At 41.8% G+C, this 24,684-nt stretch overlaps 1 protein-coding gene across 2 annotated transcripts in view; it reads left to right on the forward strand.

Moving 5' to 3' along the window:
• The window catches only part of LOC115131586 (zinc fingers and homeoboxes protein 2-like), a 30,555-nt gene extending 16,750 nt beyond the window's left edge, over positions 1 to 13,805 (forward strand). For both annotated transcript variants that reach the window (XM_029663405.2, XM_065020476.1), the window contains exons 3-4: positions 9,459 to 12,455; positions 12,752 to 13,805. In XM_029663405.2, the coding sequence (XP_029519265.1) occupies positions 9,630 to 12,452 (2,823 nt within the window). In that variant the 5' untranslated portion in view covers positions 9,459 to 9,629 and the 3' untranslated portion in view covers positions 12,453 to 12,455; positions 12,752 to 13,805. The remainder of the gene's footprint in view (positions 1 to 9,458; positions 12,456 to 12,751) is intronic.
• The last annotated feature ends 10,879 nt before the right edge of the window (positions 13,806 to 24,684 follow it).

Below are 24,684 nucleotides of genomic sequence, written 5' to 3' on the forward strand. Positions count from 1 at the left end.
GCTTCCGGGTTGAATGTGCGTTGTGTCAAGAAGCAGTGCGGCTTGGTTGGGTTGTGTTTCTGAGGATGCATGGCTCTCGTCCTTCGCCTCTCCGGAGTCCGTACAGGAGTTGCAGCGATGAGACAAGACTGTAACTACTACCAATTGGATACCATGAAATTGGGGAGGGGGAAAAAAGGGTAAATATAAAAATAACTGTTTAGCTAGCTAGTTACATGTCTAAACAAAAGACTACTATGCAAGTAACCATTTCACTACACCTGTATCCTTTGAATGTGACAAATCAACTTTGATTTGATGTAGTATGGGTTTATCAGAGACTGTAATGTGAAGAACATAACTATCAAACTACATTGTAACAGAGTGGGGTCAAAAAGAGGTTTAGGTGGTGGGCGTGACGGGAGGGGTATGGCAATGGGCGTGGTCGGTGCGGCTGAATTTATATATCATTTTAGAGGCCCCCGCATCGGCGGTGTAGAAATTTTAGCATTTTAAGCCAATATTTTGTATTATTTAACATTTAACATTTATTATTATTTAGTATTATTATTTTTTTAATCCTGCAATTCTACAAATGTATCCATTGAGCTGAGAGATGTTTACAGTGTTAAATCTAATTTCCTGCAATTCTACACATATTGCCATGGACCAGAGAGAAAATGTTGCCGTTTTAAAGCTAATTTACTGCAATTCTAGAATTTGGCGGTTTTTAAAGCAAATTTCCACTGATTCTATGCATTTAGCCATAGCTCAAACATGATAACAATATAAACTGCCAAATTCATTGTTTTGGGAATTTTTCAATTCTCCCTGGCTGTCTAGCAGTTTTATTTTGTGATTGTTAGTTCTCAACGATGATGGTATTTTAAAATGTTTACAATACCGTTCAAAGGTTTGTCACTTAGAAATGTCCTTGTTTTTGAAAGAAGCACTTTTTGTCCATTTTTTTATTTTATTTTAATCAAATTGACCTGAAATACAGTGTAGACATTGTTAATTGTCTACACTGGAAATGGCTTTTTTAAAATAATTTATGGAATATCTACATAGGCGTACGGAGACCCCATTATCAGCAACCATCACTCCTGTGTTCCAATGACACGTTGTGTTAGCTACTCTAAGTTTTATAATTTTAAAAGACTAATTGATCATTAGAAAATGATTTTGCAATTATGTTAGCACAGCTGAAAACTGTCCTGATTTTAAAGAAGCAATCAAACTGGCCTTTAGACTAGTTGAGTATCTGGAGCATCAGCATTTCTGGGTTCAATTACAGGCTCAAAATGGCCAGAAATGAAGAACTTTCTTCCGAAACTCGTCAGTCTATTCTTGTTCTGCGAAATGAAGGCTATCCCATGCAATAAATTGCCAAGAAACTGAAGATCTTATACAATGCTATGTACTACTCCCTTCACAGAACAGTGCAAACTGGTCTAACCAGACTAGAAAGAGGAGTGAGAGGCCCCGGTGCACATCTGAGCAAGAGGACAAATACATTAGTGTCTAGTTTGAGAAACCGACGCCTCACAAGTCCCCAACTGGCAGCTTCATTAAATGGTACCCGCAAAACACCAGTCTCGACGTCAACAGTGAATAGGTGACTCCGGGATGCTGGCCTTCTAGGCAGAGTTGCAAAGAAAAGGCCATATCTCAGACTGGCCAATAAAAAGAAAATATTAAGATGGGCAAAAGAACAGACACTGGACAGAGGAGAGGGGGGGTGTTATGTGGACAGTCTAATCTAAGTTTGAGGTGTTCGGATCACAAAGAAGAACAATCATGAGATGCAGAAAAAATGTAAGATGCTGGAGGAGTGCTTGACGCCATCTTTGGAGGCAATGTGATGGTCTGGGGGTGATTTGGTGGCGGTAAAGTGGGAGATTTGTACAGGGTTAATAGGATCTTAAATGAAGGCTATCACCATACCCTGTGGACAGTTCTTAATTGGATCCAATTTCCTCCTACAACAGGACAATGACCCAAAGCACAGCTCCAAACTATGCAACAACTATTTAGGGAAGAAGCAGAGCTCGTATTCTGTCTATTGGAGTGACCAGCACAGTCACCGGATCTCATCCCTATTGAGCTGTTGTGGGAGCAGCTTGACCGTATAGTACATAAGAAGTGCCAATCCAACTTGTGGGAGGTACTTCAGGAAGCATGGGGCGAAATCTCTTCAGATTACCTCAACAAATTGACAACTAGAATGCCGAAGGTCTGCAAGGCTGTAATTGCTGCAAATGGAGGATTCTTTGACGAAAGCAAAGTTTGAAAGACACAATTATTATTTCAATAAAAAAAATATTATTTGTAACCTTGTCAACGTCTTGACTATTCATTTTGCAACTCATTTCAAGTGACCCAAAATTTGTGTCCATTGTATTTTCTACATACTTCCTACAGTTTTTTCTTTTCTTTTTTTTTGTCATCTAAGTTTACGCTGAAAGTGTTTCCATCCCAGATGGTTGACATGCAGCAAAGGGAATTCCAGAATTCCAGTGTTACCTCTAGAATACTGTACACGGTAATCACTACACACATGGATCACATTTTTCACAAATTTCTTGCAAGATGAATGTGTCTCAAAGTTATCTTAAAGGGTTCATTCAGGGTTTATTAAAGTGTAGTAGATGCTTCATTCACCTAAAATTTGACAACACCTCTTTGCTTCTCCCATCTGGTTCAAGTTCATTGTAGATTCCTCAGACTTTTTCAGGGAAACAACCATACAATATACAGCATCTAGCCTATGTTTTTCCATCTACTATAAATAATGAGTTTTGGTACAGATAAGTGAATATTGTGTCTGGAATTAATGGGCCGCGTAACAAATTGCACTTTTCAGTATTTATTTGGATGTTTGAGCGAGACCCATCTGGGGTTTGTTTATTCGTGCAATGGCGTGTCACCAAGGGTCATGACAGTCTTTGATCCGTCTCACACGTCACTACATTAGTTCTCTTCGACCTCCACCATTAAAGCAGTTCACCCTAGTGATGTCTCCTACCTTGCCAGTGGTAATGGAATAATTCATATCTGTCAGGAAAACAGTGATTCTGGTGCAGATTTAGACTAGGTCTTTCAACAGCTTCCCATACAACCATGAAGAATGCCCAACGTTAAAAGCCATGCAACGAACTGCAATGTAAACACTCACACATAATGTATATCTCATACCTGATGACAAGCACACCTTAATGGCAGATGCTCTTCCCAATGTGTTCTCTGGCATCAAGTGATCTATGTCCCTCTCCTTGAATCTCACCTGTGTGCTTGTCCTTGGTACATGGGAGGCTTAATTCAACTTCCATACTTTGTTTGCCTAATTTTAGCCATATTTTTGGCTGCTCTCATAATTCACTTACACCCTGCCTGGACAGTGTTAGAAACTTCATCTCGCATGCATCCTACCTACATGCATACATTGTTGGATGAACATTATATTTTAGACGGACAGTCTCCTTCATTTGTCTATGAAGACAAAAATACCTGCCAGGATAATCTGTTGCCCCCATTTTAGTTTTTTTTAAATTTTTTAATTTTTTGGTATCCAATTGGTAGTTAGACTTGTCTTATCGCTGCAACTCCTGTACGGACTTGGGAGAGGCGAAGGTCGAGAGCCGTGCGTCCTCCGAAACACAACCAAGCCACACTGCTTCTTGACACAGTGCCCACTTAACCCGTAAGCCAGCCGCACCAATGTGTCAGAGGAAACACCATACACCTGGCGACCGTGTCAGCGTGCTCTGCGCCCGGCCCGCCACAGGAGTCGCTGCGCGATGGGACAAGGTAATCCCTGCCAGCCAAACCCTCCCCTAACCCAGACGATGCTGGGCCAATTGTGCGCCGCCCCATGGGTCTCCCGGTCGCGGCCAGCTGCGACAGAGCCTGAACTCGAACCCAGAATCTCTAGTTGCACTGCGATGTAGTGCTTTAGACCACTGCGCCACTCGGGAGTCCCCTTGCTACAAGTTCTGATACAGTTTTATTCCCTAGACCATGTGTCTGGCAAAATATATGTATTTGCTGTCGAACAACAGCCGAAAACTCTGCCCACTCCTTCCGCCTCGTCTCCATCAGACCCCCTTGTCCCCCTCTCTCTCTCTCCCCCCAGACATCCCCTCTAAACTCTCTGGGAAAGAAGCCATGGAGTCTGCCGCTCCACTGGCTCCAGTTCCTGCTGGACATCCCCACATGTAGAGAAGCAGCTGGCTACCACACAGTGATTCAGCACACACCCCTTCCAGCGCGTGCTCTCACTCTCTCTCACACACACACACACACACACACACACACACACACACACACACACGAACGAGTGCCTCTCCTCTACGTAGCCCTTTTCCCAGTCTGTTTGCACTAACAAATGAATGGTTTCTCCACCACAGATTACAGCATCACACTGTAATGGGCTAATGTATTGTTTCATAACTTTTCATAAGCAAGCTCCAAATTTGAGTGGGTTGACGTTTTGGCCTTTCATCTGCAGGTCAGTGGTCAGCAGAAAATCATTTACTGAGTTTTTGCCATTGTTTAGTGACCACAAACCCTGCTTTACCACAATGTAAGGATCAATTGTTTCTTTGTCTGCAGGGGTGTAAGCAGGAAAGCATGAACAAAACACAAAAATGTTGCAGTTTTCCATATCGGAGCTTAAACAAGCAGCACAGGATGTGCAGCCAAACTATTTCCCTGCTTGGCTGGTGTTTTTGAAATAAACATCTTTTAATGTGTGGAGTTTGCGGACAAGATGGAGTCCTCAGTTCTCTGAGAACAGCAGTCCCTGTGGATGTCATGTGGTCTCGTCCCTTTTATTCATAGGTGGGCGGGACGGGATTCTGCCTAAACAGTTCTAATCCTTTGTCTGTGTGTTTGTTTGTACTTTTCATTTCAAAGACTAAGTTTAGAGATTGTCTCTTACATCATAAAAACGTCAAACATCAGTTTGTGATATATTCGCAGGAGAATAAACGTGAAGAAACACTAAGGACAAGAAGCAATAGGAATATTTAACACAATTGTTGGCCCAAAAATGGACAATTACACTCCAAACCAAAATATAAATGAATGTCCTTCAACAGTATAAAAAAGAAGCCCCTCGCGTCGCTGAATTTAATCGGAACGAAACAATTTCCATCAAAAGGTCTTGGAGTAGATTGAATCACTCTTATCTCCGGTTTGGCGGTTTCCATAGCAACATGCCAGTCCCATGGCCGTCTGAGGAAAATTCACCCCTGTAGCCTGGACCCAAATCTGCCATCAAAGTTTCAGGGGCATCAATCTGAGCATAACGGTTGAACATGGTAAGAGTTGTTTGGAATGAACCCTTGCACAATGATGCTACTACCATTTATATAGATATGTAACCCCCGCCTATTACATCCCGGTATTTGTGTGTGTTTAGATGTATTTATTGACTTGTAGCACATTGGTTTTGTAAGAATTTGTACACACTTTATATACAAAAGTATGTGGACATCCCTTCAAATTAGTGGATTTGGCTATTTCAGCCACACCCATTGCTGATAGGTGTGTAAAATTGAGCACACCGCCATGCAATCTCCGTAGACAAACATTGGCAGTAGAATGGTCTTACTGAAGAGGATGCCACCTTTTCAGCAAGTCAGTTCGTCAAATTTCTGCCCTGCTAGATCTGCTGTTTTTGTGAAGTAAAAACGTCTAGGAGCAACAACAGCTCAGCTGTGAAGTGGTAAGCCACACAAGCTCAAAGAATGGGGCCACTGAAGTGCACAGCGCTTTAAAAAAAATATTGATTGCAACACTCACTACTGAGTTCCAAACTGCCTCTGGAAGCAATGTCAGCACGAGCTGTTCGTCGGGAGATTCATGAAATGGGTTTCCGTAGTCGAGCACCCATGGTCAAAGCGAGGTCCATACAGAAATGGTTTGTCGATTGGTGTGTAAGAACTTGACTGGCCTGCACAGAGCCCTGACCACAACCCCATCGAACACCTTTGGGAAGAATTGGAATGCCAACTGCGAGCCAGGCCTAATCGCAGTGCCCGGTCTTACTAATGGCTGAATGGAAGCAAGTTTCCACAGCAATGTTCCAACATCTTTTGGAAAGTCTTCCCAGAAGTGGAGGCTGTTTTTATAGCAGCAAGGGGGACCAACTCCATATTAATGCCCATGATTTTGGAATGAGATGTTTGGCGAGCTGGAGTCCACACACTTTTGGTCATGTAGTGTATGTTGTACAGTTCTACACTGAAGATATTAAACTGACCTATGTTGCCAAAGACAACAGCACAGTGCATAACTTCCCATGAGCTATTCCCCTAAAAGGTAACGGTCTAACCACTTCAATTAGGCTACACTGACTTACGAAACACCAAAGGGGGACTAATGAGATAACGTCCGTTGTCTCCATGCAGAACTGATAAGGTATTAAAGGGCGGCCTGATGAGATTTAAATGAATTCTGTGCTCATTCAAATTTGCCCGTCTCATTGAGATGAGCTGCTGTATTATTTGGGTTTAGTCTCCTCTCACTGGCAAAGCACTTCTTAACAAAACGTTTAACCAAATGGAGCAAGATTTAGCCGATGAGCTTAGATTTAACATGCTTTTGAAATCAGACCCATGCAAAGTTTCCTCAGTGCACTGCACTATTTGAGGACTTTGATATTGAATGTCAGTCAGTCACTACCTTTTGATCTGGAAATGACTACAGGGGGAAAAGAGAACATGATCCTTTCTAGAACTGCTTGTTTGGATTGCATGATGCTGAATGAACTCTGCTGTCGGTGCTTTCGAGGACAAGAAATGAAAACCTGTTTTCATTTGAGATAAAAAATTATGCCTCGTTGTCTTTAGGGGGTGTTGTCTAAAATCCTACAGGAATCCTTATCCTTACTGGTGTTAATATTCAGAGGATATAATCATAGTTTTATAGTAAATAGGAAGTTCCTTTTTGTGTTAGTAATTAGCCTACAGTCTGATCACAAATGTCGTTATTCACTTGTAGAATTGGTTTGGACCCAACATAGACTGAGCATGTTCTTGTTTTTCTCTGTCCCCTCTTCTCCCCTCTTACTTTCTCTCTCTCTGTTGTGATGGAGAGCTGACTGCGGGGCAGGGCAGTGTGTATGTGACTCTGTAGAGGCTGCCTCAGGGGTTTTACCCAGTCGGCTCTGGCTGCACAGGACATTGATCATCCACGATGATTCATTGCATTTGTTCTCTCAACTGGCACCGGAGGAGTTCCCTGCACCACTTAGAAATCTTCAGCACTTTTTTGCACTGTATATATCCCTGAACATCCCTGGCATATGTCACTGTCAGTCTTCTTTAGAGGGAATTGCCTTGATTTTAGGCAGTCGGTGTTGCCACCATTTATGAAGTGAGTTAATCTGCCAGTATGAGGTTCAAGTCATATCCCAGGCAGTCTGGAGGCCGGCTTATGTCCCCCCTTGGCTGCCTGGCGCTTTGAGAGTTACCCGAGGACACGAGACAGACAGGCTCATGCATGTTTGATCAGCCCAGTCCTGCTGCCTCCGTGGTGTGGTGAAGGCCTGCCCAGGCGAGCGTCACTGATCAGCCGGAACGGATCGTCCCGACGGGGTTTGCAGAGGACCCTTCGCCACACGCTGTTCAATGTGGCTGGCCCGAGCTCTGCTCGACAGCAAGCCCTCCTCGCCTAATTAGCACCTGTGAGAAGAAATCGTTAATATGCAGCGGTGAGGTAGCAGAAGGGCACCTCGCTGTCTCTGCTGTTGCCATAGTGACACCATGGAAATTAAGGCAGTCTTAATTTTGTACGTTTTATAAGGAGCCACTGAATCTATTTCATTTGGGAAGGAGGACGTGCCCATAAAATACTTATATAAGAATTATTTATTAATCTTTGAGTTTATTATTCAGTTCTGGGCAATGTGGGCATGAAAAATAAAGTTTGAGTAGAATTTGGCCTGCCTTGATGAGGCTGAATAATGTTTGAGGCAAGTGTGTTTGAATAATCTTCCATATTTTAAGGAGAATCTTTTGTGGTCATGCCATAGACTGTTGTTCAGGTAGAAGTGACGAGATACATGGCATGTTGCATTCTTTAACTGCAAGTAAACCTGATCCCTTTCAGCCCAGTATGTTGACAGACAGAGTGAAGACACTGTTGCCAAGCTTTTTATACAATATTACTTTGATTACAGAATATTGGCCTAGAGCTGTCAGTTTTTTTGTTTTAAAAACATGCCCTGTTTTTCTGCGTCACATGAATAGTCAATACTGTATGCAAACTTCAGGAAGGAAGTCATATGGTCAATTTCTTGGTGTGTCATGTGCCTTTAGGCACATTGACACGATGTATCCTATTTACTGTTTCAGGCCCTGTGTGGATAATGAATGATTGATTTAATGAATGCTTTTTAGACACGCGTCTCATGGTGCTAATGAATATTTAACATGGTTGTTTTCCTACAGAGCATAGTCATGCTATTTTCAGACTGGTGTTGAAAGTTCTAGGTGTCATTTAAGTTCAGAGTATTTTAAACTAGATGTAGTTTGTCAAGACAGACTTAGGTATGCAATTGATAAAACCACGCTGACGTGGCATAATGATACTTCTGTCTATTAACCTGAACAAAAAACGTTCAGGGTTTTGCTAGGGGAAATTAAGTTTGTTGGTAATAAAATATACTATAGGCCTAAATGAATGTTATTTAGTTACTGTAGGCTAGCTTGGGTAGAACCATTGCATGTAGCCTACAAATTGAATTAAAATGATAAAGCTACAAGTTCAATGACTTAAAATGGCTAATACATTAAGGTTTCGGATACTGTCATTATTAGATAAGTAAGTTGTCTTAGATTTTTACTTCTCTCCCTCCCCCCCCTTCACAAGTCTCACTCAGGCCCTGGCCTAGTTTTTCTGCTTTGTGCGAACATCGGCGCACATGTTACACTTCAGAATGCCTGAAAATGACTCTTTCGGCACTCAAAAACGTTTGATTTTGCGTGAATGTCAGAAGAGTCTACCATAAAATGACACAAGGATATTCTTTTGAAGTTACACTTTGTATTGAAAGTCAAACCTCAGCTCTGCAGTTTAGGCCCACTCTGTAGATATTTAATATGTAGAATTTATAGAGCTACTGTATAGCTGTAGTTTTGAACTAGTTTTACAAGAGTGAGATTAGAAGGTGATGTCAGGGCCAATCTACATTGCTACATACATTTTTGGACTATCAATGAATGATATGTACCCATTTTATTCATGAAGAATAACTTATAAATACTTAATGAACTTAGTTTAACAAACTTTAACTGTCATACCCCAACAGAACCCAAAATATAAGCTTGTTAACTCCAATGTTTGTATACAAAGTAAATTTAAACAAACACTGTATAGCCTCAACATGTCTAAAACTATCATTTTGATGTCAGCTTTTTTGAATTGCGGATTGCCCCTTTAACATTTCATTTTTTCCCATTTTATTCCAGGTGAATGACATCTGTGATGAACTCTAATGAAGCCGCACACGGGAGCTGACGTCCACAGTCAGCAGGAGACACCACTGCAAACCCAGGACAGAAGTGGAGCAGGGTCTTCCTCAAACACTGGAGACTTACCCTCCCTTTGACCCAAATAACATCTCACAGCAGTCACCAGCAATGTCCAGACGCAGGAAATCCTCCACCCCCTGCATGATCCGGGTAAGTGACATGATGGAGCAGGATGACTCGGAAGAAATGGAAGTGTCTACTGACATTGTGACCAAAAATGGGTCTTCAAAGTCTGTTGAAAATCAAGACCAGACATTACAAGACACTATAGAAGCAAAAGTTGTGGCAGAGGCTGATCCTATGCCCCGGCGGAGGCAGCATGGAGGTTATGAGTGCAAATACTGTACCTTCTCCACCCATAACCTGAATGACTTTAAAGAGCACGTAGACTCCAGTCACCCTAATGTTATACTCAACCCCCTCTACCTGTGTGCCGTGTGCAACTTCAGCACCAAAAAGTTTGACTCTTTAACAGACCACAATGAGACCCAACACCCTGGAGAGACCAACTTCAAGTTCAAGAGGATAAAAGTGAATAACCAGACCCTCTTGGAGCAGACAATCGAAGGCAAGACCAATTCAGTTGTCTGCGATACTGCAGACGGACAAGGTAGTAACGGCTTTTTCACTTTTCCACCGAGAAAACCAACTACGGTGAAGAACGGCAAGCCAAAAATTAACATACATTCCCTGTACCAAGGGAATGACTTGGAGAACCCGTTGGAAAACCTTATCCCAAAAGATCAAATCACAGCTGTGAACATAAACGGCACGATGATCATTCCTGACCCAACGATCATTCAAGGGCTCTCATATGTAATGCCATTGCTCCAACGACCACCCAACTTCAGTTCTGTACCAACAATTGCTGTTCCTCTGAACTCCACCCAATATAATACTTCATTGGACAATAATACAACCCTAATGACATCGTTTAACAAATTCCCTTACCCAACCCATGCTGAGCTGTCCTGGCTCACTGCTGCGTCCAAGCACCCAGAAGAGCAAATAAAGGTGTGGTTCACTACCCAACGGCTAAAGCAAGGCATCACCTGGTCACCAGAGGAAGTTGAGGAATCCAGGAAGAAAATGTTCAATGGCTCCATCCCACCCATGCATCAGACTTTCACCGTTCCGCCTACCCAAATCTCTCAGCCTGCCAAAGCCACCCAGCCCCTTATTCAGACTAGCTTTGGGCAGTCTAGTCTAGTACTGACAAGTATTGCTAATGGATCAACCATGACCTGTGCTCCTGTTGCAGTGACTGTAGCCAGTTATGTGCAACCTCTCAAGCGACCCCTGACAACTCCTTCATTCGCCCCAGATTTAAAGCGTCCTATGGCGGCCCCTGCAGAAGACCCAAAAGAGAAGATGCTAATGGCCCCTCCTCCAGTTCCCCGAAAAGAGAAACTTCACATGGCCCCACCCCCAGTCCCACCTGAACTGAAGAGATCTGTAATACTTCCTATTATTGCCTCTGAGATGAAGAGGTCCTCGGCAGCACCTCTCATGGCATCTAAAGGAAAACTGTCCATGGCACCTCCACATGTGAACCCCAAAAACAAGCTGCCAATGGCACCTTCTCCAGTCTTCCCCGAGATGAAGAGACCTATTGTGTCCCCTATTGTCGCCCCTCAATTCAAGAGTTGCATGCTGCCTCCTCCTTCATTAGTCCCTAAATACAAGCTTCCAATCACCCACTCTCTATTGGCTTTAGACTTAAAGTTACCAATCTCACCCCCTCTCATTGCCCCTCAAGTGAGGAGGCCAACCATAATCAAGTCAGCGCGGACTTCCCTCAAGGGCCCGTTCCAGCTCCCTAGCTTTTCCCCAGACAGCAAGAAAACAAAAGTGCAAATAACAGAGCTGAAAGCCGGATATATCAGAGGACGTCTCTCAGAGGACAAAGTGCTCACCCCTCTTGGGGAAGCCAATGGTGTCTCTCGAGGGGATGCAAAGTGGGTTCATGACCAAGGGCTTCATGCAGACAATGGCATTCTACAGTTGGACAATGAGCTAGCATCGAAGCCAGAGCAGCAAAAATCAGTCGCCACTCAATTTCCACTCTTGGAGAGAATGAAAGGAAAGACCTCTGAGCAGCTGAAGATTCTAGAAGAGAACTTCCAGAGAAACAGCTCTCCAACATACAATGACGTTGACAATCTGGTAAATGCATCCCGACTGTCACGGGAGGAAATTGACAGCTGGTTTTTAGAGCGCCGGGCGCTGCGTGACAACCTTGAACAAGCCCTTCTAAACTCCATGGGCTCAAAGAGACTGTACATTGATAAGCGGCAGCAACAACATGGACCGCTGAATGGTGTGTGTAAACAAGGTGGCCATCCAAGAAGCTCTCCACTTGCCATCATTGCCCCAACCACCACTTGTTCAGTGCCTCTAGACAGCAAATCCTTGGGGCTTCTCAAGGATGTTTTTGCACAAACTCAGTGGCCTTCCCCTGAACAATACAATCAGCTTGAGGACCAGACAGACCTGGCTCGCACAGAAATCGTCCACTGGTTCAAGGACAGCAGGTCAGCCCTGAAGAGTGGGACCTTGGAGTGGATGGAGCTTTTCCATAAACTGAACAGCAGTGGGAAAAATGGCGAGGGGGCGCTACAGAGCACAGAGAATGCTTTCAGCATAATCAAACGCTACCAGGAAGTAAAAGCACCAAAGGTGGAGGATATTGGGAGGCTAGCAGAGCATGCCAGTCTTGGCAGCCAAGAGATCAAAGAATGGTTTGCTGGAAAATTTAAACAAAACACATCTGATGACAGCCAGAATGGTGGCCAAAATGGAGGCTTTCGAGAGGAGTTCGGGAGCTGGATGGATAAAACCAAGGGGATGGATGGACTCATGAGTGCTAAGGAACTGGTCTCGGACAAAGACAGGGTGATGGAGGATGCTTCTGGAAGGGTGACTGGATAAAGGGTAAGAAAGTGTATCAAACTTGATTAAATAACATTCCAAAAAAACAACATAGAAATCAGTCTCTTACTAATAGATGTCTGGGAGTAGTCACAGGTTTTATAGAATAGCGCATGTTTTTTTTTTACGCATGCATTTCACAACATGTCCTAGTTACCAATGGGACCAAGGCATTGAAAGCCCTGACTGCTGGCAGTAGAATAGCTTTTTAATCCCTTTGGGGAATTATCAGGGCTCTTGTGAAAGTGTTATTCCAACTGTATAAAATGTAATGACTGGACAATTTTTCTTCCTTGCAGGTGAGAAAAGTTGCCACTGTCAGTTGCACACAGGAGCTGAGAAGAAAAGGAAAGAGTTTAATTATTGAATATTGTATTTTCTGAACAAATGATTTCTTGCTTGTTCCATCCCAGTTTGTGCCCAACATTTCCTCAAGGTTGAGCTAACTTCGTAGAACGTTTTTAAAGAAACATGGTGGTAATGTTGTGTGTGATTTAGGATGAAGTAGAAGACACAGAGCACTGAATGTGTGCCTGAAGCACTGACCAGGTGGTGATCGTAGAGTGCCAAAGCTGGATTTGCTGCATTATTACACTTAAAAAAAAAAGGTTATTGTAAATATATTTTTTTCTGTATTGCTACAGATTTGTAAAATTTTGGGGGAATTTTGTTACATTTTATAATGGGGGCAACTTGCCCCTTTTTTTCGCTCCAGTTGGTCTTACAGTGGTCTGTCTTACAGTGGTCTGTCCTACATTTTGTAATGAAACACAATGAACCACTACAACTGTTGGCAATACTTCAGTCAGTTTTCTAATGCTGAACTTCCGTTGCAGTTCCCTCTTGTCATGTGGACTTACTTCACATCAAATCAAACTATTTACTGTTCTGAAGTGCTATTTTTGGCCTCAGCCAAACCTGCACTCTTGTAAGGAACATGCTTGTTTGACCATGTGATGTTATGGACCTACGTTAGAGAAAAAGAACGGTCAGTGGCAAAACCAGAAAGAAATAATCACATTGAAACAAATCCAGAATCATGCTGCCTGCATCATATTCTAATATCTTTCTTTATTTGATTTATTTGTTGTTTCTGCAGATGAACATACACGTGTAATAGCCTTTATACATACATGTTGGCTTAATAGAATTAGTGCTAGTTCCATTCAGACAGTAGAAACAAACCAATACAAGCTCTTTATGTACTGCTTCCGCCGTAGTGTCATGGTCAAGACATACTGTATCAATAAATACTGTATTTATGCCAAGGTCCTGCATACTCTTTTCAAAAACCAGTTGATGTCTGCTGTAATCTAATAAAAACAGAAGCCTTTAAAAAAAGGTAGCAGACGGTGTTTACTCTTTGTCATATGTATGCAGCATGTCATGAGGTTTCTTGGGTGCAGTGTATAGTAAAGAAACCTTTCTGAGATCAGCTACATTTGGATCTTGTGTTAAATCCTGTGAGTGCTTTCGGCTGGACTACCAATCAAATTACCCTTGGCTCACTAACCTTTCACTATTAGTCCTGTGTGAAAACCATTATGTAACCATCTTATTTGTGTGGTTATAATTGAGAGGGCTGTTAATAGTGGCCATCTTTCCATGTAGCCCACAACAAAGCTTGTGAGAGCCAACAGTCTAGTTCGTATGCAATTATCATTACATAATGTATCTATTGCTTTTGTTTTGGATGTTTTCATTATGAATTTGGGGGGGGGGGGATTTAATGTGGTCATTTCCAAACAAAATTATTTAAACTTGAACAAGCTCCACCTTGTAATGTTACCTAAACATAGTGTATGAATGAAGTAATTCCTGCATATTGGAAGTGTGCTCTCTCCTTTTGGATCGAACAAGCTTGTATGGGGTGTATCAATGAGGATTTGTTTTTAAGCCTTTACCTATAACACATTTTACCACTTCAGACAATATGGGACTTTACTGTTATTGCAGGAAACTTGTACTGTTTCAGTGCTAACGCGCTAATCTGCAGACTGTTTATTTGATTTCCAAAACACAGCTTCCTGCTCTAAATGAACCACTTTGCCAATCTCATGGCACGAGAGGGGACTATTTAGCCTGTACTCCACAATGATGATACATATAACTCCGCTCAGCTTTCAATCTTGTGCCACTATTGGACGGGAATATGATTTCTGGCCTTTGCCATCTACTTCTGGGGGGATTTTTTTTACATCCAATATATTAGTGGTTCACTTCCTGGAAATCTTCCACTTCCTGATGGCCAGGGCCATTTTTTAACAAAAATAATTTTGGGATGTCGGTATACCATCTACCAACCTAATTTTAAAGTATGTTAGAGGCTTAGAGAGGAGAGTAACAGCTGTAATGGGGCACAGAGTGCACTGGCCTGGCATACTCTCCTCTACTCTTGGCAGATTTAATGTGTCTCGGGAGGTTTAGCTGGAGATGTGAATGGTACAGTACAGAGCTAATCCCTCTCGGCTGACTGGCCATGGCCCCACCAACAGAACCCAATACTCCAGTGTGATTCGTTTAGACAAACAGCAAGCCTCCTGTTTATAGTATTCTCATACGTGACAGCACAAGTTGTCCCAGTGAGTACACAAAGTTAGCAAAACCTTAGTTTTGAAGTGTGCTTTACTTGTTATTTTGCCACGATATCAAGTAGAAGAAAAGGGAGCCTGCAAAACCATCTGCAATACCTACAGGCCTATATTTTGGCTGGTCAAACACAGGAATAATGGGCCAGGTGGAACAGAAATCAGATACCCCTCCAGGCTGCTCACTGTTGGGCCTCCGAGCCAAGGTCGGCCAACACTGCGAAGTGCTTAACAGGAGGAAGTGATAATGAGCTCACAGGAACTTCGGTGTCAACAAAAAGGCGCTGCCGCCCATGTCTACTCAAACATTAGGAAGGTGAGCAGGTGGTCCCTCATCGGCTCCCAAACAAAACTGGAAGAATTGATACTTAAACCCCTATCATAATGTTTTGGTCCAACGTCTGAGAGTGAAAGATAATGAGAGTATGAATTTGTTGAGGATTAGAGTTAATAGACTAATAACCAAGTGCATCTGTCATCAACACAGCTGAAGGATCCTACGAGTGGCACACATCTGGCTATGGAACAGATCTCTTGGTCCATTTTTCAGATGTCACAGACTAATTCGTGTGACTTGCTGAAAATATGAATCTAAATATTTGTATTGACCTGAGACACGAGGGACAAAGTATGCATGTATTTGTCGGGTCTCTATCCACGTTTATACCTGCTTCTAACATGCACCCTTTGTCATGATCTTGTCCTCATGTTGATTGTGCCTACATTTTTAGACCAGTGTAGACAGACGCATTGTGAACTTATTTTGATCAGATCTTACAAGTGTAAACTGGCAAGATGAGGACACATGTAAGCTGCAGGTATAAACTGAAGTCAGGAAACAATCTACAATGTCAAAGAAAACCTCAGGGACTAGTGACTTTGATCAAAATGAGAGAAAAATGTATATAGTTGACCATAAACAGATGCACCACAGGAGGAAACTGCACCAGAGAATGTCAAAGGCGCTTTGAGGACCAAATGGCTGACTTTACTATCGGTGGCCGTGCAGGAAATGCATCGACATCGAAACTAAGAGGGGGGTGCAACATTGTTCAAACGTCTGGGAACAGTTTATTAAAACTGCCATTGAAGGATTGGTGATTAAAATGTCTGTACATAAACCTGCACACTGTGGTGTGACTTGGTGCGATTGGCAAGGTACCTCGCTGACACAACTCAAACGTCAGGCAGACTAACGTGAACTGGTAACAATGCAAGGTGGACTACCGGAACCAGGAGGGTTAGGGTATGGCACTTCTCTAACCCCAAGAGGAACTTTGCTGTCAGCAGTGACTGCATTGAAAGAACACGTCAGACGCAACACAAACTATTCAGAACATACACTGCATGACCAAAAATATGTGGACACCTGCTCGTCAAACATCTCATTCCAAAATCATTGGCATTAATATGGAGTTGGTCCTCCCTTTGCTGCTATAACAGCCTCCGCTCTTCTGGGAAGGCTTTCCACTAGATGTTGGGACATTGCTGCAGGGACTTGCTTTCATTCAGCCACAAGAGCATTAGTGAGGTCAGACACTGATGTTGGCCAGGTGTTCCAATTCATCCCAAAGGTGTTTGATGTGGTTGAGGTCAGGACTCTGTGCAGGCCAATCAAGTTCCTCCACACCAATCTGAACAAACCATTTCTGTATGACCTCACTTTGTGCATGGGGGCATTGTCATGCTGAAACAGGAAAGGGCCTTCCCCAAGCTCTTATCACAAAGTTGGAAATACAGAATGTCATTGTATGCTGTAGCATTAAGATTTCCCTTCACTAGAACTAAGGAGTCTAGCCCGATCCATGAAAAACAGCCCCAGACCATTATTCCTCATCCACCAAACTTTACAGTTGGCACTATGCATTGGGGTGGGTAGCGTTCTCCTGGCCTCTGCCAAAGCCAGATTTGTCTGTCGGACTACCAGAAAGTGAAGCGCTATTCATCACTCCACAGAACGTGTTTCCACTGCTCCAGAGTCCAATGGTGGCAGACTTTACACCACACCAGCCAACGCTTGGCATTGCGCAAAGTGAATTTAGGCTTAACAGCACTTACCGTTGACAGAGGCAGCTCTAGCAGGGCAGAAATTTGACGAACTGACTTGGCGTCCTATGGCGGTGCCACGCTGAGCTCTTCAGTATGGCCATTCTACTGGCAATGTTTGTCTATGGAGATTGCATGGCTATGTGCTCGATTTATTTTTTATACCTACCTAACAGCAATGATGTTGCAGATATAACCGAATCCACTAATTTGAAGGGGTGTCCTCATACTTTTGTGTATAAATAGTGTATCATGACTTCAGCATATGAACATCAATATCATTGGATTGTATCACTGGGGCAATGAATGCATGCATGTCAGTCAGTCAGTCAGTATATCGATGAAGAATGGGATATGACGTTGTGAGCAGAGAGAAGACAAAGTTAAAGCTAGACATGAACTTGAAATTGGGTCACTACCCTGGTCAGGATTATTATTATTTTTGTCTATTTACTCTTCACATTGGTTTCAACATGAATATTTGAGACTAGTGGAACCATAACAGAGACAATGTCCCAAACTATAAATGGTGAGATGAAAATACCTGCTTCCTGTGTCCAACTGTAAAGCTTGTGCAAGAGTCACAAAAACATTACATCATTACACAACAGTACAGTCATTACAGTAGCAACACATTTATTCGTTCAGACAAGTCATTTTCAAGACCGTTCCACTGCGATACATTGAATCATTGAATTGATTTGAATGGGATCACCATGCAGCCTTATTCAGGTAAGAAACTGATGCAGCCGAGAACAATGTCCATCAGCCACCAGATGGCAAATGTGATTTTAAACAGAACATGCTGGCCGAAGAATAAAGCATTGCTTGAATACGTTCTTTGTACACTTCAGACTTCAATGCCCTCAATTGTGTAACAGCCCCCTTTTCAGACAGGGAGATCCATCTGTGGTGTCTTCAGCCCAGTTTTTTTAGGCTCAGCTCAGCAGTGCTGCGCAGTACATTGAGAACAGAACTCTGTTCAGCAGTGAACCCTTTACCCTGGATCATACCCCAGTTTCAAACTCAGAAGACAAAGGCAAATATGAGACGACAGACTGGATTCGGTCTGATGAGTGGCGAGCGTGGGCAGAACTGTTCGGGAGTCTAGAGATGGTGGCCTAATGGTATATCTGTCAACAGCTATACAGCATGAATTCCCTTTGCCTTGTGAACCAGGGTATTGTAAGGACAAGTGCAGGGGAGGGGCATCTCTGGACACTGCCATAGCTGTGTCACTCAAAGCAGTCGCTCACGTGGTTTGATTCTGCCCAGTAAAGAACTGTGAAAGTAAGGAACTTGTTGTTCGGCTCTGCATTAAACACCAAAATTGGTTAAAGATAATTGTGATAAATAAAAAAGTATACAAGTTTCATTTAAGGACCAAAAATGTACAGATGTGCCATATAGATTGCAAAATAGTTGGGGAAGATATTTTGGATGTTCCAATTCCATGGCATATGATTTATGAACTGATACACAAAACAATGCCGGCTTCAAAACTTACAAGAGTTTTTCAATTTAAATGATTATACAAAATTCTTGCAACCAAGAGAATGTTCTATTTATGGGAGATACAACCATCCCAGATCTGCAGATTTAGCTGCGAAGAAACAGAATCATTCGATTTTTTTTTTGCTACTGTTCATATGTAGCTTGTTTTTGGTCGCAGGTTCAAGAATGGCTGAAGAATTGCAACATTTACCAGGAGCTAACTCTGCAAATAGCACTGCTGGGTGATTTGAAAAGTCATAATCAATCGATCAATAATATAATAATACTCTTAGCAAAAATATTTATTTTTAATTTACAATCTGTAGAAACTATGAGAATAGAAAGGTTCAGAACTTTTGTGAAACATCACAGCACAGTTGAATAATATATGGCAAATAGAAGTCAAAACTGGATGGTGTTCAGAGACAGATCGGTGTGTCACGTCCTGACCTTAGTTCCTTTTTTATGTCTCTATTTTAGTTTGGTCAGGGCGTGAGTTGGGGTGGGCATTCTATGTGTTGTTCTATGTTTTTGTATTTCTGTGTTTGACCTGGTATGGTTCCCAATCAGAGGCAGCTGTTTATCATTGTCTCTGATTGAGAACCATACTTAGGCAGCCTGTTTTCCCACTATGATTTGTGGGTAGTTGTTTTCTGTCTTTGTATTAGTTACCAGACGGAACTGTTTCGGTTGTTCTTTTTGTTTGCTTTGTATTGTAGTGTTCAGTTTAGTTTTAATAAAATGACGAACACTTACCACGCTGCATATTGGTCCGATCCTTCCTACCCCTCCTCAGAAGAGGAGGAAAACCATTACAGGGAGTGGTTGAGGGGAGCTGAAGGGTGGACTAAAAATAACAAGATAACGAATGTAAAATATACAGTGTCCGTAAAATATATATAGTTTCAGAAGTTTTGTGAAACAGCACAGTTGAAAAATATATGACAAATAGAAATCAAAACTGAACGGTCTTCAAAGATAGATGGGAGTGTTTGAGGGTAGCTGAAGGATGGGACTAAAAACAAACAAGAGATAACTATTGTAAAATATACTGTGTCCATAAAATGTATATAGTATGTATAAACTGGAAGTAGAAGCCTAAAGTGTTGTCTGTAAGTTTACTCTAATTAGGGGAGGGGTGGTAGGGTTAGGAGAAAATAATAAAGGAAAATATCTAAAAACATATGTACAGTACAAGTCAAAAGTTTGGACACACCTACTCATTCAATGTTTTTTCTTTAATTTTACTATTTTCTACATTGTAGCATAATGGTGAATACATCAAAACTATGAAATAACACACACGTAATCATATAGTAACCAAAAAAGTGTTAAACAAATCAAAATATATTTTGGATTTTGGATTCTTCAAAGTAGCCACCCTTTGCCTTGATGACAGCTTTGCACACTCTTGGCATTCTCTCAACCAGCTTCATGAGGAATGCTTTTCCAATAGTCTGGAGGAGTTCCCACATATGCCGAGCACTTGTTGGCTGCTTTTCCTACACTCTGCGGTCCGACTCATCCCAAACCATCACAATTGGGTTGAGGTCGGGTGATTATGGAGGCCAGGTCATCTGATGCAGCACTCCATTACTCTCCTTCTTCGTCAAATAGTGCTTACACAGCCTGGAGGTGTGTTGGGTCATTGCCCTGTTGAAAAACAAATGATAGTCCCACTAAGCGAAACCAGAAGGGATGGTGTATCGATGCAGAATGCTGTGGTAGCCATACTGGTTAAGTGTGCCTTGAATTCTAAATATATCACTGACAGTGTCACCAGTAAAGCGCCATCACCCCTCCTCCTCTGTGCTTCACGGTTGGAACCACACACGCAGCGATCATTCCTTCACCTACTCTGTGTTTCACATAGACACAGAGGTTGGAACCAAATGTCTGAAATTTGGACTCATCAGATCAAAGGACAGATTTCCACCGGTCTAATGTCCATTGCTTGTGTTTCTTGGCCCAAGCAAGTCTCTTCTTATAATTGGTGTTTTTTTGCAGCAATTTGACCATGAAGGCCTGATTGATGCAGTCTCCTCTGAACAGTTGATGTTGAGATGTGTCTGTTACTTGAACTCTGTGAAGCATTTATTGAGTCTGGTAACACTAATGAACTTATTCTCTGCAGCAGAGGTAACTCTGGATCTTCCTTTCCTGTGGTGGTCCTCATGAGAGCCAGTTTCATCATAGCGCTTGATGGTTTTTGCTGCTGCACTTGAAGAAACTTTCAATGTTCTTGAAATGTTCCAGAGTGACTGACCATCATGTCTTAAAGTAATGATGGACTGTCGTTTCTCTTTGCTTATTTTAGCTGTTATTGCCATATTATGGACTTGGTATTTTACTAAATAGAGCTATCTTCTGTATACTACCCCTACCTTGTCACAGCAAAACTGATTGGCTCAAACGTATTAAGAAGGAAATAAATTCCACTTAATTTTTAACAAGACACACCTGTTAATTGAAATGCATTCCAGGTGATTACTTCATGAAGGTGGTTGACAGAATGCTAAGCGTGTGCAAAGCAAAGGGTGGCTACTTTGAAGGATCTCAAATATAAAATATATTTTGATTTGTTTAACATTTTTTTGGTTTCTACATGTGTTATTTCATAGTTTTGATGTCTACACTATTATTCTGCAATGTAGAAAATAGTTTAAAAAAATAAAAACCCTGTAATCAGTCGGTGTGTTTAAACTATTGACCCAAAAATATATATGTGGGATTAGAAATGATGTAGACAATTACATTGATAGAAGCCACAATCTATTTGCAATATTTAAGCTGATCTACCCCCTGAATTTTTTTTATTTTTTTAAGAACTCTGTGTTCTGTATTCGTAACATATAGGCTACATCCCAGGTGGGGGCGATAGGGGATTAACTGGATTTAAAAAACTGTGTGCACTGCAGACCGCTGTGCGACAGACGTTGGGAATGCTTTATTTGCAGCGTGCCGCATCATGGGAGCAGGCAGCCAGGCGTTTTGATATGTAGGCGGACGCAGTGAGCAGGGACCTCGGGCTGCAGCAGCAGACGCGTGGGGTAGGGAGGGGGTAGGGAGGGGAGACCGGGGGAGAGTCGTCCTTAGCATGACCCAGTGAGCACCAGAGACTGGTTTGCGCTCTCCTCGCACACCCTCTGCTACGTAATCGCTGGGAAATAAGCAGGGCTGCGGCTGACACAGATGCCGCTGCCGCCAAGACTAGAGCGTGCTGCCATACGTATTTTACGTAGCACTGCCTGGGTATGTATATCTGGGTCAGTAGAGAAAGGGTATTGTATTCTTGTCTATCTCATTGCTGGTCGTTGACACCCTTTAAAAAAAATCTTGCATATCTACTTTTCTTTTCCCTCTCTCTTCCCCTCTCTCTGATTAGGATGGAAGCCCACAGCTGGTCACACCCTTGATTTGGATAGTTCTCTTTAACATGAACTCTTCGATGGCCAAATATCAAGCAGGCTCCCAATGAGCAAGGCAATACATATTAGTGGGGATTTTCAGCCTGCCAACAACATTTTTGTAGTGAGTTTCAGCACTGCGGGACATTTCTCTTTGGGTAAATGTATATCCAGTGAGGCCCAATACCACACTTAGAGTACTGTACTACATGAAAATGTAGCTGTTCCAATTCACAGTTTTCAGTTATGCCTGCTTAATCTAATTTACCAACTGTGCAGTTGGTAAATTAGCCCCCCCAAATTACACTGGACATAATATAATGAATTATATGAATAGAATATAGGTTGACCGCAAAATGTACTTCAGTTTTACCAATCCAGTCCCCTACACCAGGGTCTGTCCGGGGCCTCCTCTGGGTGCACATTTTGGTTTTTGCCCTAACACTACACAGCTGATTCAAAGAGCCAAAGTTTGATGAAACAGCTGTGTAGGGCTAGGCAAAAAAAACTAAACGTGCACCCAGGGGGGCCCCAGGACTGACTGGGAAACCCTGCCCTACCCCATCTCCATCATTTTAACACTGATAGGACGGAGGATAACAATTTAAATTATAGTCAAAGCTACTTCAAATTTTATACCATCCCATTCTGGCTTACCTTATTCAATGTTGGTTTAGAAAAACAATAACATTGCAAATAGCTCCACCTCCTGGAATAAAAAGACATCCATACCAGAAGAAAGGAACCATACAGTATACCTCAGCATGGCGTATTCTTAATAAACCTACCTCAGCATGGCGTATTCTTAATAAACCTACCTCAGCATGTCGTATTCTTAATAAACCTACCTCAGCATGTCGTATTCTTAATAAACCTACCTCAGCATGGCGTATTCTTAATAAACCTACCTCAGCATGTCGTATTCTTAATAAACCTACCTCAGCATGGCGTATTCTTAATAAACCTACCTCAGCATGGCTTATTCTTAATAAACCTACCTCAGCATGGCGTATTCTTAATAAACCTACCTCGGCATGGCTTATTCTTAATAAACCTACCTCAGCATGGCTTATTCTTAATAAACCTACCTCAGCATGGCGTATTCTTAATAAACCTACCTCAGCATGGCTTATTCTTAATAAACCTACCTCAGCATGGCGTATTCTTAATAAACCTACCTCAGCATGGCTTATTCTTAATAAACCTACCTCAGCATGGCGTATTCTTAATAAACCTACCTCAGCATGGCTTATTCTTAATAAACCTACCTCAGCATGGCTTATTCTTAATAAACCTACCTCAGCATGGCGTATTCTTAATAAACCTACCTCAGCATGTCGTATTCTTAATAAACCTACCTCAGCATGGCGTATTCTTAATAAACCTACCTCAGAATGGCCTATTCTTAATAAACTTACCTCAGCATGGCTTATTCTTAATAAACCTACCTCAGCATGGCTTATTCTTAATAAACATACCTCAGCATGGCTTATTCTTAATAAATCTACCTCAGCATGCCTTATTCTTAATAAACCTACCTCAGCATGGCTTATTCTTAATAAACCTACCTCAGCATGGCTTATTCTTAATAAACCTACCTCAGCATGGCTTATTCTTAGTAAACCTACCCCAGCATGGCTTATTCTTAATAAACCTACCTCAGCACGGCTTATTCTTAATAAACTTATCAGGTGGTATAAATACAACTGGTTTGACAAATATTGCCATTTAATGATGTAAGGTTCAAATAATGACATTCAATCATATTAAATCATATTTCCCTCAGACAAGTATTTTTTTGCTGCGTAATGTCTATTAAAAGACTTCTGAAATGGCATGTCAGTTATGATACAATGTTGAACACAAATGCATCATGACTCAAGTTGAGTTTGTAGAAGATAGAACAACAATTGCACAGAAGTCAAAAAGTGGTGGCAGTGTTCTGCATTGGCAATGGATTTCCACACTTCTAATAACAAGCATTTCACAAACAAATGTATTGTCCAACTGTAAAATGTGGTAAATTTAGTATTGTGGTTGATTTCAATGGCTAACAGAGTTAGTTGCACTTTTCCTATGGCTTGACAATGACTACTGAAAATCTGTTTCTTACCTGCAAAAGCACTGGTCTGAAACTAAATAAATTTTCTTGGCAAAGTATTCACGAAAGTAAGATATAATAAATAAATAAACTAATAATACTAATAAACGAATCATCATATTACAGCAATTAAGGATGCCAACAGGCTTATACCATATTGCAGAATTCATAAGGGTCCTTGTCATTACTGAAAACATAGAGAAGCAAAACAATAATTTATAATTCACCATCTCCTCATTGACTGTTCTTTGATGTATAGTTGCATATAAAAACCTGTACATCCAGATTTGAGTATAGACCTACAAGATAAGAGGAAGATAAGCAGAGGAAGAAAAGTTAAAAGGTTGACTAAAGTAAAATTGGCTCTCGTTAAAAGAGGAACCATACCAAGTGCTTGTGGTATCTTCACCCTATATCGTTGTCATTGTACACCTGAAAGATTTTAACCCGTATTTTTTTTTAAAGTACAACTATGCATTGAAAGTTACTTACTTTAGAAAAAACTGCCATCTCAAGCAAACTGTGAATGAACCTGTATCATGTGTATTTTTAAAACCCCTTTAAATTGAACAAAGTCACTGTCTTCCACTCATAGC

The sequence above is a fragment of the Oncorhynchus nerka genome, linkage group LG7, assembly GCF_034236695.1.
Source record: "Oncorhynchus nerka isolate Pitt River linkage group LG7, Oner_Uvic_2.0, whole genome shotgun sequence".
NCBI classification, from domain to species: domain Eukaryota; kingdom Metazoa; phylum Chordata; class Actinopteri; order Salmoniformes; family Salmonidae; genus Oncorhynchus; species Oncorhynchus nerka.